The sequence below is a fragment of the Rhinatrema bivittatum genome, chromosome 11 (assembly GCF_901001135.1).
Source record: "Rhinatrema bivittatum chromosome 11, aRhiBiv1.1, whole genome shotgun sequence".
NCBI classification, from domain to species: Eukaryota; Metazoa; Chordata; class Amphibia; order Gymnophiona; family Rhinatrematidae; genus Rhinatrema; species Rhinatrema bivittatum.
This window is the reverse complement of record NC_042625.1, coordinates 98,354,450-98,373,628: the sequence shown is the minus strand read 5'-3', so window position 1 is coordinate 98,373,628 and position 19,179 is coordinate 98,354,450. Positions and strand designations below refer to the sequence as shown.

At 45.5% G+C, this 19,179-nt stretch overlaps 1 protein-coding gene across 6 annotated transcripts in view; it reads right to left on the bottom strand.

Moving 5' to 3' along the window:
- CSMD2 (CUB and Sushi multiple domains 2) overlaps positions 1 to 19,179 on the bottom strand; it is a 653,904-nt gene that overhangs the window by 107,697 nt on the left and 527,028 nt on the right. For all 6 annotated transcript variants that reach the window (XM_029572110.1, XM_029572106.1, XM_029572107.1 and 3 more), the window contains 4 exons: positions 12,113 to 12,304; positions 6,510 to 6,648; positions 5,239 to 5,426; positions 2,034 to 2,228 (listed from right to left, as the gene is read on the bottom strand). In XM_029572110.1, the coding sequence (XP_029427970.1) occupies positions 2,034 to 2,228; positions 5,239 to 5,426; positions 6,510 to 6,648; positions 12,113 to 12,304 (714 nt within the window). The remainder of the gene's footprint in view (positions 1 to 2,033; positions 2,229 to 5,238; positions 5,427 to 6,509; positions 6,649 to 12,112; positions 12,305 to 19,179) is intronic.

Sequence of the window (19,179 nt, the reverse complement as noted above, 5' to 3'; positions counted from 1 at the left end):
AACTAGGATAGAGAAGGTTTAACTTAATTTGACTTGTTATTTTATGTAAAAAAAAAAAAAAAAAAATTGTATTGAACCTAGTATCCACAAAAATTCAATGCTGTTAAATGTTATTGAATACAAAGTTTGATTTCGTTTTGTAAAAATGGAAATCTATAAATAAAGAATTAAAAAAAAAAAAAATCAGGAAAAGGAATTAAAAAGATATCCAAAGATTTGAAAATGCGGTACGGTTCAAACTCTGATCAGGAAGTGGAAAATTATAGGTTCTGTTAATACCAAGCCAAGGTCAGATAGACCAAAAAAGATTTCAGACAACTGCCAGGAAAATTTGTCAGGATGCAAAGAAAAACCTACAAGCAACTTCTACTGAAACAAAGCAGTGGGGTGTTTCAGCATGACTAATAAGGAGATACTTGAACAAAAATGGGCTGCAAAGTAGAGTTGCCAGAAAAAAAGCCATTGCTGCACCAACACAACAAAACAGCCCACTTACAATATGCCAAATAGCACCTAGAAAAGCTTCAAAACTTCTGGAACAAAATAACTTGGAGTGATGAGACCAAAATTGAACTTTATGGTCACAACCATAAATGCTATGAAGAGAGGCACACCATCCCTACTGTGAAGCATGGAGGTGGATCGGTGCTGTTTTGGGGGGTATGAGCTAAAGCAGAGCTCAGTCAATATTGATGGCAAGATGAATGCAGCATTTTATCAGAAAATATTGTAGGAGAATTTGCATTCATCAGCCAGGAAGCTGCACATGGGGCGCACTTGGACTTCCCAACATGACAGTGATCTGAAACATAAGGCCAAGTCGACCCTTCAGTGACGGCAGCAGGTGAAAGTGAAGGTTCTTGGAGTGGCCATCGCAGTCTCCTGACTTCAACATCATTGAGCCACTTTGAGAACTCAAACCTGCAGTTTATGCTAGAAAACCAAGAATTTACAGGATCTGGAAGCTTTTTGCCAAGAGGAATGGGCAGCTTTACCACATGAGAACATAAAGAACCTCAGTCACAAAAGACTTCAAGCCGTCACTGATGCGAAAGGGGGCAATACATGATATTAAGAACTAAGGGTATGCAAACTTTTGAACAGGATCATTTTATTATTTCCTTTATTGCTATCGTCTGTATAATGATTGTACTATTCTGTGACGCATAATAGTTAAATTTGAAACACATTTAAAATAACAGGCATGTGCTTTGTCTGATCATTCATGTTTTCTTAAAATGCCACACATCTTACAAATTCTGCCAGGGGTATGTAAACTTACGAGCACAACTGTATATTTTATTTATATATATATATATATATATATACACACACACACACATACTTTTTGTCTTTTATGTTATTATTGTATATGTATTTTTTCTGTCAAATACTGATATATTTCAACTAAAAATCCATATTATATCGGGCTTGGTAGTGTGTCCGACAGTGTGTGTCGGGGAGGGGAGGGTGAGAGAGAGCATGGGGGGGGGGGGAGATGCCGGTGAGAGAGAATGTGTGTGTGAGAGGGGGGGTGAGAGAGAGCATGGTTGGTAAGAGGGGGGTGGGGAGGGTGAGAGAGAGCATGGGAGGTAAGAGAGGGTGGGTGGGGGGATGCTTGAGTGTGGGTTTCAGAGAGAGGGAGCCTATATGAGGGGGGGGGGGATGCCGGTGAGAGAGGAGAGGGGGTTTGGGGGGGGGAGTGCGAGAGACAGCTTGCTAAATAAACTTCGCCAGCCCTGGCTTTAGCAAATCTGCCTCCACGTCCCTTGCCCTGAGTGAAAACAATTTTGTTTTTCCTTTTCAGCTAACGCTGCCTTACAAGAGCAGATGTGCCAATAAAAAGGCGTAGAACGGGTACAGTTGCTAGTGCACTATAAAGACAAAACCATGATTATTCTTGGATTTGTTGCAGCAAACCTAAGTGCAACACTTTGCTATGTAAGGCTGGGGAGTTTGGTGGCAGGAAGCTGGGGCGGTGGGCTGGCCTTTCCTGCCACTCACTCTGCTCCTCTGCCCAGGCCTACAGTTACCTATGCAAGATGGTCTTGGCTTGTTCCACACAGGCTTGCCATCCTCTCCCATGACACAGGTCAAGGTGGAGAATCCATCAGTCTCATAGCCACCATCACAGTAATAGGTGACAGTCGAGCCCAGCTTCAGGTCCGTGCCCACTCGCGTCCCATTCTTAATGGATCCTGGATCAAAGCAAGACTCCCGGGGGTTCTCTGAAAATTAAAGTGCACATCTTGGTTACTCAGCCAACCTCTCAAGGATGGAAGTTACTAAGTCGATTTTCTCAAGGCCTTTGTGTTGTAACAGAATTTGCCCATTTTGTGTCGACAGTGAAAACAGCTGGTGCTGGATTTTGCAGACTCAGCAGATAAATTCCTCAACTAAGCAAAGGAAGCATTTTATAGGGATGTTTACCCACGATCTGTAACCTAATTTATTTTTTTACTTTATGCTCAGTACGGCACATTCACGTGAGACTTGCACTGCCAGGAGGGGAGTGCAAAACTTGAAAAGGGAAAGGAAAGAGAATGCATCCTCAGAAAGGCCTAATTTGTCATCGCTTGTCCAACCATTATTCCCACTAGGTCTAGAAGCTCTCTGCGTTCTTTACACAATGCATTATCTGTTCAGATCCCCTAAGAAAGGCCAGCACAGCCTGTACCTGAAGCTAAATCAAGAGGGGCAGCTGTTGAATTGAAATATAGCACGGACAAATAAGGAGTTAAGCATGCAAATCTAACCTACTATTTTAGCAATTTTCAAAAGCCTTTTACCCGTGCAAGTGCACTTCATGTGGGTAAAACCTATGAACAATTCAATGGCATAGAGAGACTGTAGCAATTTTGAAAAGTTCACTCACACAGGTAAAATGCATTTACATATGTAGAATCCAACTTTAAGTGTGTAAATGCTTTTGAAAATGAGAGCCTTTGTTGTAAATGTGCAGTGGTGCATAGTGGGAAGGAAGAGGGCTGTTTAAGATTCAACAGGTGTTCTATGGAGTCAGCTTCATGCTATGGAAAAGGGGATGACAATCTGCAGAGGCCAAGGCAGTATAACACCCAGATTTACTTGTTAAAAAAAACTGGAGAGCTTCCTTCTGCTAAGGAGGGGTGGGAACAACACAACCAGCAAGCCAGCATCCTCCCCTGAGCTTAAAGAAGCTTCAATTCACTAAACTCTGCTTCACTTGGAAACTAATCTAAAAAGTTCAATGAAAAGCAAGGAGCCTTAATTAAATCAGAAAAACTGCTCTAGGGTCTTTTTCGGTTTGGAAGAACGGCTGAGCTTGGTGAAAGAATGTTTTCTTTCACTGCTGTGCTCTCTAACGCCTATTCCTGCCCATGGCACAGCCATGCACAGAGCCTACAGCTGGCAGAGGTGGCTCTCTGGCTTCCAGTATCTCTGGCACATATTAGTTACTAGATAGGGAAAGAGGGCCCGGTAATACAGTGGGGGAAGGGAGCTTCCTGAAGAAAGGTAACGTCCGCTGTCCACCTGAAGTGACATCCCTGCTCAGCAGTGCTCCCGAAACATCAGGCCCGAACTTCACCTCCTCTCCAGGAAGACTTTTCTTAATGGCATCACCTTCCAACCCCAACCTCCCTATTTTCCGTAGCCTAAAATCTGGCATCTGATAAGTATGGGTAAACTCGCTTGGAATTCGAAGTTTGATCCTAGCTAATTATGCAGGCACTTAAGGACATGCTTATGATACACATGCTGCGAAGTTCTCATATAATAATTTCCTACATAAATTAACCAAATCTCCCCAGGAAATCCTGCAGAAGGAATGTAAAAACTCCCCAAGTCTCTGAAAGCAAACAGCAGTGCAGGTACTTTCTTTCACAGTCATTTGCTCCGATGCCTATGCTGCTGTCATACTCTAAATTTTATTTATTTAAAACTTTTCTAGACCGTCATTAAGTTAGGGACCATCATAATGGTTTACAATGAGGCACAAATAATAATATTGGAAAACATAATAAAATCTATCATTGAACAGGTGCCAAGAATTTACGGTAACATAGCTCGTTTATAATTACTCCTAATTGGAAGTGTTGTATCATGTTATATATCATGTCCATTCTTTATTTTAACAGATTTTAAAATTCTAAAATCAAGAGCAAACATTTAAAAATAAAAATAGAATATATACCCGTGTAGACTGGGACACATTTTGTAAAGGGTTTATCCAGCTACACTTCCGCGTTTGAAAATTCTGCCCTGCTAAACAGGTAAATTTAGCCTCTAAATTCACAAAATGGATACATTTAGCTGCTCAAAAACAGGCAGCCATGGGGAAGGAGTCCGGGTAGGAAGTAAACGTTAAGCGGCTTTCCAGCACTCGCTAGCTAAGGAGGCCAAGCCAGACTGGCAGAGCAATTGCAGTCACCTTTGAAAACCCACCCCGAGGAGGTGTGGCAGGGGCTGAATGGTGGGCAGTGCCTGGCTTGCAGTATCAGAGACCATCATCTTCTTTTGCTGCTGCTGGCTTGCGTCTCTGGCCCGCCCTTTCACGTTTCATGCTGGTGGAGAGTGGAGCACGCACTGCCATTCATGCTCATGATGGAGGAACTGGCTGACGGCACACCAAGGGCTAGATTTTCACCAGCTCATTAAGGAAAGGCAGGGTGTGTAATGTTACCTGCCCCCCTGCTCTCATTCTGCACTGATATTTCACAGAGTCTTAATGAAGGTAATTTTAAAATAATTTTACCTGGCTATCTAATCCCTTACTTCTACTCCTAATATTATCTTTTTAAAGTGCTACTAGAAATGCACAGAAGAGACAGTCCCTGCTCCATGGAGCTTAAAAGTCTAGTCAAGTCAAACACAAATAACAAAAAAAAAAAAAAAGAGTCTGTGGGAAGCTTATTTATTATAGAGACATGCTTAGGATTTGAAAGCAGCCTCAAAAAGGTGTCATTTAAGACTGGATTTCAATTTGCAATTTTCAGTTTGAAAATGTGATTGCAGGCCCCACATAACTTTTAAAAATTGCCCTCTACAAATCAATGTAGAAGACCATAAACAATGTAAGGCTATTATAGTGAGATATTTTGCTGTGATAATAGAGAAATTAGCCAGCTGATACATCTGTTCCCATATGCACATGCACACATATAAATGTGCAGTCATGCAGCCCCATATGTGTACACATGCAAGCACACGTTAATCTCTAGACACAGTCCTGTAATCCCATATACACAATCACGTTACCTGTGTAATCAATAACAAAGCCAGCATTGCTCACAGAGGCGTCACTGCGAAAGGCAAGGAAGAGGTTGTTACTGCTGCTCTCAATTCTGTCCGGCAGCTGGGAGCCGTAGAAACTTCCGATCAGGGGACTGAGAGAATTTGGTCCATCATAGATGTGCAGAAAGTCATAGCCCGGCTCCAGGTGGAAGCTGAAGAGAGAGAGAGGAGCGAGGCACTAAATACAGGGAATGGACACAACACCAGCCACAACAGAGCTCCTCTCAAGAAGGATGACAGCAGGGCCTCTCAGTTACATTTCACTTTTCCCAAAAAGTCTAATTGTAATGGTAAAAGGACTTCCTGTTCACACGGAGGTGGATGATTAGTAGGGATGGGCTTTTGTTTCTTCTCCTTCGGCAGGTATGGTGAGTACCTTGCCGATTTTATAGTAAGCACGAAAAAAAGGATATTATGCACATAAGTCACTATTAGAAATATGCGCATAATATCCAATTTTTTGTGAGTACTAGAAAGCACAGAAGGAAAGAATGCACATCGCCAATATTTAGTGAGCTGGTGAGCAGGAAGGTTACAGGGATAATTCCGGGACAGCAGACTTACCCAGCTACGTTTATCTGTTTACTACTGACTGTCGGCACTAGCCGGATACATTTTAGCTGGATAATGACTTGCCTGGGTAAACGTTTGCCACTGAGAGGGCTGGCCCAGCTCTCTTTAAAGTTAGCTGGACCCACCCTTTTGAGTACAGGCTCATTATTATTTTCACAAGTGCAAAGCTGTACATGTAATGTAAGGTGGGTGGTGGGGTAAAGCCAGGTCAGGCTGGGTCTGTTCCCACTGACCTGGAGTCATCAGAGCCCCAGGTGTAAAGCACTGCTTGAGCTCTCTCTTCCAGTGCCCCCCCCCCCCCCCCCCCGGGAGCCTGCTGGAGACAGGAAGATACCCATCCTCTCGTTTAGTTGGGTAAACCCTTCTGAGAGAAGAGCCTCCCTCCCTTGGCTGCTTTCCTCCTTGGTACTTCAGTAAAAGCCGGTATTTTACGTTTACTTTCGGCTGAACCTGTATTAGTTATCACTTTTTCCTTCCCTGTTCAAATGCTCTGTGCAGTCATCCACCCCAGAGGTGGCTGCGTGTGTGTCTGCCTGGTGCAGTGGCCGCACTGGGATACGGGGTGGCAGCAGCTAGAGAGACGGTTTCTTATTTTAAAATGATCATACTAAGCGGATTACACGGTGATCGACACAGAAGGTAAGTTATTGATTATTACATACGTATTAAATACCAGGGCAATGACATAGTCCTGAGACACGGCCAGCCTCCAGTCACACTCCTTTCCTGGGGGGTAAGGCTCTGGGTAGTGTGGGGACAGGATGACTCCCACCGGTCCCGTCAGGTTTCCTCCACAGGGAGCTGGGGAGAGAACAGAGCAGAGAACATAATGATTTACTGCTGGGAACCAGAGTGCTGGAACCTTGAAATGTAATTCAAACTCCTCATCCCTAAGCAGAGCGTTTCCATCCTGCATTGCAGGCTGGGGTTGTGCACAATGGACCCAAATCAATTCCATGGCCATGGCAAAGGAAAACTTCATTTCTCCGACACGGAGGATTCATTTGTGTTTTATTACTCTTATCAGCACCCTAAATGTCATGGTGATAGGAAAAAAAATCAATCTTCCCTCTATTTATTTTAAAAAGCACAGTGCACCTGCATTAAAAATGTCTCTGTCAGATACTGAAAGCGCCCATTTGTGCTTTTTATATGATCATATGACCCATGTTCTACAAACGGATCTAGTTAGCAGAGTTAAGGGATGCTCCACACAAGCAGCAGTGAAACAGTTCATTAAGATTACTAAGATCTTGACTCCAGGACTACATCGATGCATAATTTCAGGGACCCAGCAATGCAGCAAATAGAGCCAGTGGCCATGCAATGCTGGGAGGGGTCCTGTGTGTGCAGAGGTGAGCTGGGACCCTGTCACATCCCAGGAGGCTGCAATAAACATCAGGACAGGGCTGGAAGCTGTGCAGGCAGCGCTCTCCTTCCCCAGAGCCCAGCATGCAATGCTGGGAGGGGTCCTGTGTGTGCAGAGGTGAGCTGGGACCCTGTCACATCCCAGGAGGCTGCAATAAACATCAGGACAGGGCTGGAAGCTGTGCAGGCAGCGCTCTCCTTCCCCAGAGCCCAGCATGCAATGCTGAGAGGGGTCCTGTGTGTGCAGAGGTGAGCTGGGACCCTGTCACATCCCAGGAGGCTGCAATAAACATCAGGACAGGGCTGGAAGCTGTGCAGGCAGCGCTCTCCTTCCCCAGAGCCCAGCATGCAATGCTGGGAGGGGCCCTGTGTGTGCAGAGGTGAGCTGGGACCCTGTCACATCCCAGGAGGCTGCAATAAACATCAGGACAGGGCTGGAAGCTGTGCAGGCAGCGCTCTCCTTCCCCAGAGCCCAGCATGCAATGCTGAGAGGGGTCCTGTGTGTGCAGAGGTGAGCTGGGACCCTGTCACATCCCAGGAGGCTGCAATAAACATCAGGACAGGGCTGGAAGCTGTGCAGGCAGCGCTCTCCTTCCTCAGAGCCCAGCATGCAATGCTGGGAGGGGTCCAGTGTGTGCAGAGGTGAGCTGGGACCCTGTCACATCCCAGGAGGCTGCAATAAACATCAGGACAGGGCTGGAAGCTGTGCAGGCAGCGCTCTCCTTCCCCAGAGCCCAGCATGCAATGCTGGGAGGGGTCCTGTGTGTGCAGAGGTGAGCTGGGACCCTGTCACATCCCAGGAGGCTGCAATAAACATCAGGACAGGGCTGGAAGCTGTGCAGGCAGCGCTCTCCTTCCCCAGAGCCCAGCATGCAATGCTGGGAGGGGCCCTGTGTGTGCAGAGGTGAGCTGGGACCCTGTCACATCCCAGGAGGCTGCAATAAACATCAGGACAGGGCTGGAAGCTGTGCAGGCAGCGCTCTCCTTCCCCAGAGCCCAGCATGCAATGCTGAGAGGGGTCCTGTGTGTGCAGAGGTGAGCTGGGACCCTGTCACATCCCAGGAGGCTGCAATAAACATCAGGACAGGGCTGGAAGCTGTGCAGGCAGCGCTCTCCTTACCCAGAGCCCCAGCATGTAATGCTGAGAGGGGTCCTGTGTGTGCAGATGTGAGCTGGGACCCTGTCACATCCCAGGAGGCTGCAGTAAACATCAGGACAGGGCTGGAGGCTGTGCAGGCAGCGCCTCCTTACCCAGAGCCCCAGCTCAGTGTTAGTGGCAGGTGAGATACTAATCAGATTACTAGCTTTGGGACAGAGTTTGCAAAAAGAAAGATTTATGGTAATACATTTGATATAGTTTTGCATGTTCTGAGAGAAGTCATAGGGAAAGCAGCCCTCATGGCAGGGAATTGTTAGCTCATTGTGAAAGGATTTCACTCTATCAGTTTTTAAGAATGTCTTTCTATGTCACCACATTTACAGTTTATCGATGGAGCTATAAGAGGCTATGACCCATTCTACAGATTTACAGTTTATCATTTCTCTTATCATTAGCCCACCAAAGGATTTAACAAAGCAAAACAAAAACAACACAAGCCCCTTAAACAATAGCCTCAGTGGCGGAGTGTGAGCCACTGCATTTTATTCGAGGTTGCAAAACAATATTTTGGATGAGGCCCTGTCATCAGCACAGTGTCCGAGATGAATAACATTTGGCAGCTGCAGCGAGACCTTCCCTGTGCAAGCCTCAGCAGCAGCAGCAGCAGACGTGCAAGGAAGGCTTTGCTTCCACCTCTGCTATTTTCCTTCCCTCGGGCGCTGCTCATTGCTAGAGGCAGAGCTGTGGCCAATGTGAGCCAAGGTCCTTCATCTCAATGAGAAGGCAGGCTCTGGGCAGTCACCTCCTAGAAAACGGATGTGCCATGCATCCAGGAGTGGGAAATGGCCTTTCATTTCCGTGGGGTTTAGATCCTGACAGCGTTTCCCATGGGACTTCTTCTTCTTAGCCTTTCCTCTCCTCTCTTTTATCAAACGAATCTCAGGAATGAAAGGGCTGACTGGAGGCCCTTCACCCCATCTATCCTCGCCATCAGCTAGGCTCTAGCTCTAGTGCATTTTTTGCTGGAAAGGCGAGAAATAAACGATTTAAATAAATCAATCTGTTAACCTAACTAGTTGATATTCGAGTTCTGAATAGCCCAGATTCACCTGGTCAACAGGCTCCCAGATCCTGACTGATCCTTGCGCACAGAGACGCTCTCTGCCGTCTCCGCCTATTTGCAGTTATTCTCGTGGCCACCCTCCATGCACAATAAAGACAATTTCGAAGTAACTAAGCAATCACCTAAGGTAAAGGCTCTGAGCTGAAGCCCACTCTTCCCTCATGCTTTGGAAAGAGGTGGAGCTGGGGGACGTGGCTCGAGCAGGAAAGGTGACGTAATGGGAGGATTTCATTTTGAAATCCTTGCATGTACTTCCTGGCGCACACTCGGCGTTTGTCTGCAGTCTCCTGTGACCATGAATTTTGCAAGGGAGTTTCCCCTTGAACATCAGCTTGCAGGTTCTTGGCGATATTGACCAATTTCATCTCTCCTATTATGAGGAAAGGAGGGAGGGGAGATGCAAGAGATTAGTGATGCACAGGAGGTGAGCGTTTTTCACTGGAACAAGGGGCCGTGATGTAAGGTTCCAAGGGACTGAACTCAGGGAGAACATCAGAAAAAACTTTGTCATGGAACGGATGAGGCTACAGCAGTAATGGACTTCAAGAAGACATGGGATAAGCACAGAAGATCCCAAGTTGCAAGGAAGGAAAAGAGAGAAGCAGCTTTAAAGTGTTGTACTCAGATGATTGAATAAGGAAACTAGAAATCCTAACAGAAACAGAGGCATCCACCGAGTCCATCTGGCAGGGGGCAAGAACAGGAATAAGCAGAAATCCTACTGAAAATGCAGCCACTCTTGTAGCCAGATCTGTCTGGCAGGCTGTGCAAGGGAACGAGACAGCCAGATGTTTGGGCATCAGCCACAATGGTATGGATAGCAATTCAGAATATTAAACATGAGAAGAGAGGTGTGCTGGGTGATAAATAAGTGGGGATCGTGTGTGCTTATCTGCCCAAGAGTGTGAAATGGAAAGGAAGCAGATGTTCTAATAAGGAGAGATCTTACTAGCAGGCCCCTCTGTGGCTTGAAGCCACTGTGGATGGTATAATAGGGCAGACTGGACAGGCCAATTCAGCTGCTATCTGCTATCGTCTACTATGTTACTAATTACTGCGTCTAATCACACTGGCAACACTGTAGTGAGAGCTCTGCTGTAAACAGTAAACATAGTTTTCTTTGAAATTTGCCCTGGGTACAAAGTATACATGGTCACTCGCACCTGCTTTTTTCTGCAGGTGGACTTTTGCTGGAAAGGTCATCAATGATCTTTCAGTATCTTGTGTGTGGCTTGGCTTTGCTACGATGGGGGAGTTTTGGCATAAGATGTAGGTGGGTATTTACTGATGCTGCTTGCTGTTTGTTGTCATTGATCTTTCAGTATCTTGTGTGTGGCTTGGCTTTGCTACGATGGGGGAGTTTTGGCTTACGACTGTGCTGCAGTGATTTTTATAAGATTAGGTGGGTATTTACTGATGCTGCTTGATGTTTGTTGTCATTGATCTTTCAGTATCTTGTGTGTGGCTTGGCTTTGCTACGATGGGGGAGTTTTGGCTTACGACTGTGCTGCAGTGATTTTTATAAGATGTAGGTGGGTATTTACTGATGCTGCTTGATGTTTTTGCATTGATCTTTCAATATCTTGTGTGTGGCTTGGCTTTGCTACGATGGGGGAGTTTTGGCTTACGACTGTGCTGCAGTGATTTTTATAAGATGTAGGTGGGTATTTACTGATGCTGCTTGATGTTTGTTGTCATTGATCTTTCAGTATCTTTTGAGGGGCTTGGCTTTGCTACGATGGGGGAGTTTTGGCATAAGATGTAGGTGGGTATTTACTGATGCTGCTTGATGTTTGTTGTCATTGATCTTTCAGTATCTTGTGTGTGGCTTGGCATTGGTACGATGGGGGAGTTTTGGCTTACGACTGTGCTGCAGTGATTTTTATAAGATGTAGGTGGGTATTTACCGATGCTAGCTGAGGTTTCTTGTCACTGATCTTTCAGTATCTTGTGTGTGGCTTGGCTTTGCTACGATGGGGGAGTTTTGGCTTACGACTGTGCTGCAGTGATTTTTATAAGATGTAGGTGGGTATTTACCGATGCTAGCTGAGGTTTCTTGTCATTGATCTTTCAGTATCTTGTGTGTGGCTTGGCTTTGCTACGATGGGGGAGTTTTGGCTTACGACTGTGCTGCAGTGATTTTTATAAGATGTAGGTGGGTATTTACCGATGCTAGCTGAGGTTTTTTGTTTGACTAAATCACCAATACTTTGTCTAGAAGGGTGGCATTGGATTTAAGCTATATATTTATATCTGTACTGTAGGGCTTTTTAAAATTATGTTCATTATATGATAAATGGTTTGTAACTATATTGCTGGCACTTTTGTCCTACTACTGAACTTCACTTTTGGCAGCTCTCCTGGGGAGGTTGTCTACAAATTCAATAAATAAATAAAATTACGTGCACAGATTTGAAAATGTCATCTACACGCACACGTTTCCTCCCCCGATCTAGTTCATATGATCCTCGACTACCTGTGCTTCAGCCTGCATGAATGTAAAAGGGGAACCTTAGCAATGCCTCTCCCTGCTATGCACTTCAGAGTCTCTGACTGAAATCCATGATCATGATACGCACTGCAGAGGCAGCTGGCTGCACCTCCTCTGACTGTACAACCTGCTGCTATTCTGTACATATGCAAAGCGCTTTTACCATCCCATGGCTGACACCTACCTGTGCAGGTGGGGGGGTCAGGATCCCAGAAGAATCTGTTCTCAATCTGAACACAGCTGATTTTAGCCTCCCCTTGCAAGGCGTATCCTGGGTCACACTGGAACATGATGGCGTCCCCCGCTTCCCTGCTGTCGCCACTTCTGCTGCCATTCTGCGGGATGCCAGGATCATTGCAGGAAGTAGCCATAGAAACTAAGAAGAGAAGTTATTTTTATACAGCCTGGTCCTGTATTCAGAGGAAATGAGAGGGACACGTGCCAAGTAAACTGTTCTCACAATCCTATAATGGGGCGCTGTGCCCCCCACATAGTTTCATTCGCACGGATATTATTACAAACTCTGTCTTTGTGCCCTGGGCCCTGCATCACTAAGAGCTCCCATTTCTATGTAAACTGGGCTCTGTAATTCACATGAAACATGGTAGGAGGTGGTGGTGGTAAGAAAGTGTTGCTCTATTTTGCCCTCACAAGTGTGTGATGTCATCCCACAGATCCTGGTCAGTGTGATGGTTTCATAGGTTCTAGAGTGTTCATCCTGCTCTACTGAGCATGTGCGGGCCATCCATGTCATGGTTGTCACGCAGGAACCCCCTCCTTTTCATTTTTCCTGGAGAGCCTAAAGGTTGCAAGTTTTTAGGTAAATTGCCTCAAAGCCAAGTTTTTTTCTCTGTAGCTTCCCTCAGTTCAGCCTCACTCTGACCTGCTTAGATTGTTACATAGATTTTTTCGACATGTTTCAAGTTTTCTTTTTCGCACACCTGCTTATTGCAACAGCACTAGTGCATCAAGCAGCCCTGGTCAGGATTTTGTTTGTTCAAAATCGAGTTGTTTGATTTCATAGTGGCTATTTTTCAGCTTTTGTCCCTCACAGAGAAAGTGGCCAGTGGTTTTACAAGGTGCCCCCGGGGCAAATGTACCATGACTGTTATGGATCCCCATGATAGATGTGTACTCTATCCGGAGGCCAACTACGATGTCTCAGGATCCTCCACCTGTAAAGAGATGACTCCCAGGGTTGTTGGTTCCACTTAGAGCTCATGAAAAATGTCTTTGGAATGCAATATGGAAGGCTCCAGATTCTGCACCGGACTATTCAAGGAACTCTCCTCCTTCTAGGAGCCAAAGCAGTCAAACCTGTTTCATCAGGGGAAAGAGGGAGTGAATTTAAGTCCAAGTATTTCCTGATGCCAAAGAAAACAGGACTCCTCTATCCCATCCTAGACCTAAGGCCTTTAACAAATTTCTCATAAGAGAAAAGTTCAAAATGCTTTCCCTAGGTATCTTATTTCCCTTCCTTCAGAAAGGAAACGGGCTGTGTTCCCTGGATAGATGAAGAATCTTAGATTAGTAACAGGGAAACACCACCTCCAGTATTGCATTCTGTCCTTCGGCCTAGTGTCAGCATCACGAGTATTCACCAAAGGTTTAATGGTTCTGTTGGTGCCACTTCACAAACTGGGGGTGCACATATTTCCCTATCTGGATGATTGGCTGGTCAAGAGCACTTCTTGGGAACATAAGAAAATAAGATTTGCTGTACTGGATCAGACCAAAAGCCCATCTGGCAGGATCCCAAAAGGTTGATAATTCCATGCGGCTTATCCCAGGGATAAGCAATGGATTTCCCCAAATTCACCTTAATAATGGTTTATGGACTTCTTTTCCAATCCTTTTTTAAACCCAGCTACATTAAGAGCTTTCACCACATCTTCTGGCAATTAATTGCAGAGCTTACTTATGCGTTGATTAAAAAAATATTTTTTCCTATTTGTCTTAAATATTATTATCTAGAAACTTCACTGCATAACCCCAACTCTTTGTACTTTTTGAAAGAATAAACAACTGATCACATTTATCTGTTCCATTCCACTCATTATTTTATAGCCCTCTATCATGTCTCCCCTCAGCCGTCTCTTCTCCAAGCTGAAGGTTCCTAACCTCTTTAGCCTTTCTTCATAGAGGAGCCGTTCCATCCCCTTTATCATCTTGGTCGCCTTTCTCTGTACCTTTTCTAATTCTGCTCTATCTTTCTTGAGATGCAGTGACTAGAACTGCACACAGTACTCAGGATGAGGTCGCACCATGGAGTGATACAGAGGCATTATGATATTCTCTGTTTTATTCTCCATTCCTTTCCTAATAATCCCCAGCATTCTGTGTGTGTATGATATATGAACACAAGATGAGGATGCACCATGGAGTGATACAGAGACATTATGATATTCTCTGTTTTATTCTCCATTCCTTTCCTAATAATCCCCAGCATTCTGTTTGTGTATGATATATGAACACAAGATGAGGATGCACCATGGAGTGATACAGAGGCATTATGATATTCTCTGTTTTATTCTCCATTCCTTTCCTAATAATCCCCAGCATTCTGTGTGTGTATGATATATGAACACAAGATGAGGATGCACCATGGAGTGATACAGAGACATTATGATATTCTCTGTTTTATTCTCCATTCCTTTCCTAATAATCCCCAGCATTCTGTTTGTGTATGATATATGAACACAAGATGAGGTCGCACCATGGAGTGATACAGAGGCATTATGATATTCTCTGTTTTATTCTCCATTCCTTTCCTAATAATCCCCAGCATTCTGTTTGTGTATGATATATGAACACAAGATGAGGACGCACCATGGAGTGATACAGAGGCATTATGATATTCTCCGTTTTACATTCCTAGCAGTCTATTTGCTTTCTAGTCACCGCTACCTGCACATACTCAGGAGAGCAAGTTGAAGCTCTAGAAGCTATGCGATCATTGCATCGATCCAGGCTCTGTCGAATGATATTACCCACTTGTGAGAATTAATATCATGCTGTTCTTGGAGAACACCTGTTACAGGTAAGCAAATTGTGCTGCACTGAGGCTTTAATGAAGTAGATTAGCATACTCTATGCTACTGATTCATTTAAAAGAAGTAACCCCAAGCACTGACCGTAGGATCTACAATTCCCTGGGGGAGGTCAGCCCGATGGGGAAACTGGAAAGCATGATTCTCTGATTCATTTTTTGTTTACTGCCAGTTAAAGCTGCTGGGAGAGCATCTGTTACTCCAGCTGGAATAAGCCATTGGGAACAATAGTTCAAATGTGATACACAGAGAGCGCGCTGATGTATAATCGCAAACTATCCTGTTTATTTAATAAACTGAGGCAACCACTAATCTTGCATGTCACTTTTAAACAATTTCACTTCAAGCATATGTTGTTAAATAAACAAATACACTACCAGCATTTATTTTATTTTATTTATTTATTTATTTAACGGTTTTATATACCGACATTCATCAAAGATATCACATCGGTTCACAGCGTAACAAGAAACTAGTGCCAGTGGCGGCGCTTTACATCGAACAAGTTTAACATAATACAGTTAAAAAATATTGGAACATAATAACTAGAGCATGAGGAAAGGTAGGGGAAGTAAAACATTAAACTAAAATTAGAATAACATGATTACAAGAAGGTAAAAGAAGAGAAAAAAAGGGGGGGAGAAGTGACAGAAGAATAAAATTAGATTAGTGAATTATTGTAAGCGAAGATTGCAGGTATATACAAAATGTACAATTATAGGGAATAATATAAAATAACAATAGTTCATTTAACATCTCCTAGTCCAATCCAGGCCACAGTCTTAGACGTCGATCTGACCTTTATAAAATCTGCCTCTCACTTATCAGGAGAGCTGTTTGCAGACTCGGAGTAAGGTCACTTCTAGCCTGGCTCAAGACTTTCTAAGATGAGAGAAAGACAGTCCAGGATATGAATATTGTGGCCCCGAGAAACAGTGGGGAGCTAAATTTATTTATTTATTTATTTTGAGTTTTTCTAAACCGGCATTTGTGATGAGAATCGCATCATGCCGGTTTACAGTTAACAAGAGGTGAAGGAAGACAACAAATAAATGTATGCTGACTCCAGCCTCCTGCACAGGTGCTGCTCAGACTGGGAGGGAAGCTGGAGCATCCGACGAATAAAGGAAGAAGAATCAGAGGGGACCTGCCAGAGCCTTCCATGGGCTCAGGAACTGCAGAAGGCCACATACTGGCTTAGGCTTCCTGTTCTTAGCTAAGCTGGGCACTTGTCCCATAGTGCAGGGGAGATACAGGTCCCCTCTGGAGAGCGATATAGTACAGGAGCTCGTGGGTGACTCCATGTAAAAAAAGGCCAGGCCTGTACTGCAGCCCCGTGCACTGTTCTGAACGCTAGACTCCCCATCAGATTCATAACCACCTTCACTGCACCTCCTTACCAGTGAGCTTTAACAAACTCTTCTCTACATGGGCTCCAAGTGCAAATCTGATTACCTAAAAAAACTGATTTTTCCAACATGCTTGTCTGGGGCAGGAGTGGGGTTTCAAAGGAGCAATTGTTTCATTGTCTGAACTCCATGCACAGCAGAGGAATGCTGGCAATCCCCGCTGCCGACGTGGAGTACAGAGCCGGCAATCCCCGCTGCCGACGTGGAGTGCAGAGCCGGCAATCCCCGCTGCCGACGTGGAGTGCAGAGCCGGCAATCCCCGCTGCCGACGTGGAGTGCAGAGCCGGCAATCCCCGCTGCCGACGTGGAGTGCAGAGCCGGCAATCCCCGCTGCCGACGTGGAGTGCAGAGCCGGCAATCCCCGCTGCCGACGTGGAGTACAGAGCCGGCAATCCCCGCTGCCGACGTGGAGTACAGAGCCGGCAATCCCCGCTGCCGACGTGGAGTACAGAGCCGGCAATCCCCGCTGCCGACGTGGAGTGCAGAGCCGGCAATCCCCGCTGCCGACGTGGAGTACAGAGCCTGCAATCCCTGCTGCCGACGTGGAGTACAGAGCTGGCAATCCCCGCTGCCGACAAGGCATACAGAGCTGGCAATCCCCGCTGCCGACAAGGCATACAGAGCTTGCCATCCCTCCTGCGGACATGGAGTACAGAGCCGGCAATCCCCGCTGCCGACAAGGCATACAGAGCTTGCCATCCCTCCTGCGGACATGGAGTACAGAGCCTGCAATCCCCGCTGCCGACAAGGCATACAGAGCTTGCCATCCCTCCTGCGGACATGGAGTACAGAGCCTGCAATCCCCGCTGCCGACAAGGCATACAGAGCTTGCCATCCCTCCTGCGGACATGGAGTACAGAGCCGGCAATCCCCGCTGCCGACAAGGCATACAGAGCTTGCCATCCCTCCTGCGGACATGGAGTACAGAGCCGGCAATCCCCGCTGCCGACGTGGAGTACAGAGCCGGCAATCCCCGCTGCCGACAAGGCATACAGAGCTTGCAATCCCTCCTGCGGACATGGAGTACAGAGCCTGCAATTCCCGCTGCCGACATGGAGTACAGAGCTTGCAATCCCTCCTGCGGACATGGAGTACAGAGCCTGCAATCCCCGCTGCCGACATGGAGCACAGAGCAGGCTGATCATTCACATTCATGCAACTTGCTGCTCTCTCACAGGAAACTCCATTCCAGTTTTTACTCAGAAATTAGAGAAGCCCAGACGTGCAAGCTGCAACGACTGAAACTGCTGCGTAGAAACCACCACTCCCTGGTTATTTAAATCTTTGCTTTTGTCAGGCACTTGAACATACAAATTCGTCAGGGACTGAGCAGGAGACAGGAGGACAGCAGACCTCAAGAGTAAAGTGAAGCTTGCATACTCCATTCACGTGCATCCTGTTTCCAGGGCTCTCAGGCCCCAATGTGCACTGAACTTCAGTGCACATTTCCTTTACCCACAGCCAAAAGAAAAGTGAACTCCCAATGCAGTAAGCTAGTGGTGTGCAAATGCATCAAGAGTTAAAACTGCCTGTAAACCCCAAAACACGCTTAGTTATGTGGTGGTTATGCATGTAAAACTGGCAAATACTTGCGTTAGTCGCATGTGCATACATATTTGCTTTATTCAAAGTATCAGGAGTGCACATGTGCTTGTGCTGACGCATTTACATTTTAAAGATGAGAAAGAGAGGCAGTTTGGAGCATATTCTGGGATGGGATTTGGAAGTTTGCAGACAAGTTGCTAGTTTCTAAGTGGTAAATGCACATTCATTACCAGACGTGTCCGGATGCTTTTATACCTTCTAATTGACCTGTGCAACTGCAGTCACACTTGTCTTTTTTCTGTTTTTGGGTGGGATGTCTTAGCTAAGTGCTAGAGGTTCTGGGTGAAGCGGTGGAGGTGTCAGAGAATTGGTGATTGCAATTACATGCACAAAGAAGTATTTTCAGAAGCAGAGTACATGCATTCTAATAAAATACCTGCCCACATTCTAATTACTACCTGCATAAACTTTTATAAGATAGGTAGAGGTATAAGATAGCTGTTTTCTTGCATTACAAATATATGGGCATACCTCTGGAGCAGAAATGCATGGTATTTTCATAAACTCAGCTCCCACCACACACTTTATACAATATTACTGCACAGCTCCAGGGGCCTATTTGCACACACATTTGGTGACCTATACAGATTATTGGAAATGGGGCTCTCTGCACATAAAACATGATTTATGTGCACAAACTCTGTTCTATGCACATAAATCCTGAGTAGTGCAGCAGGAATTACATTTCCAGCCTGTGTGCAGCTCTGGACTACCTTGAATGCCATGGGATTTGTATGGAGGAGTTTGTGCAACAGCTGAGTGCAGCTTAGTACATCAGGGGGCCAGTGAGCAGAACGCCCCTTATTGCTTTCTAAGGAGCTAAACTGCAGATCAGCTTCTTAGCCCCCAGCACAGTTAAAAAGCCCCCAATTGAATCACACTTTCCTTTTTTGGGGAGGGTGGGACAGGAGAAGGATTTTCTGCTCTCATCCTGGAATGCAGTTGAATTGGCTTTTAAAACAGAGATCAGATAATTAAATGCGGTTTCTGACAGCACGAATTCAATCAAATGGTGGAAACTTTACACAACTTTCCCACTGTTTTAAGGAGAAAGTGATGTACAGGGAGATGCTGAGGAAGGATTAAGCTCACTGCCTGTTACCTACATGAAAAGATTCACATTTCTGGGAGCGTGAGAATGCCTTTAAAGCTTCATCAGCTTTCTAATCCAATCTCATTTCAAAGAA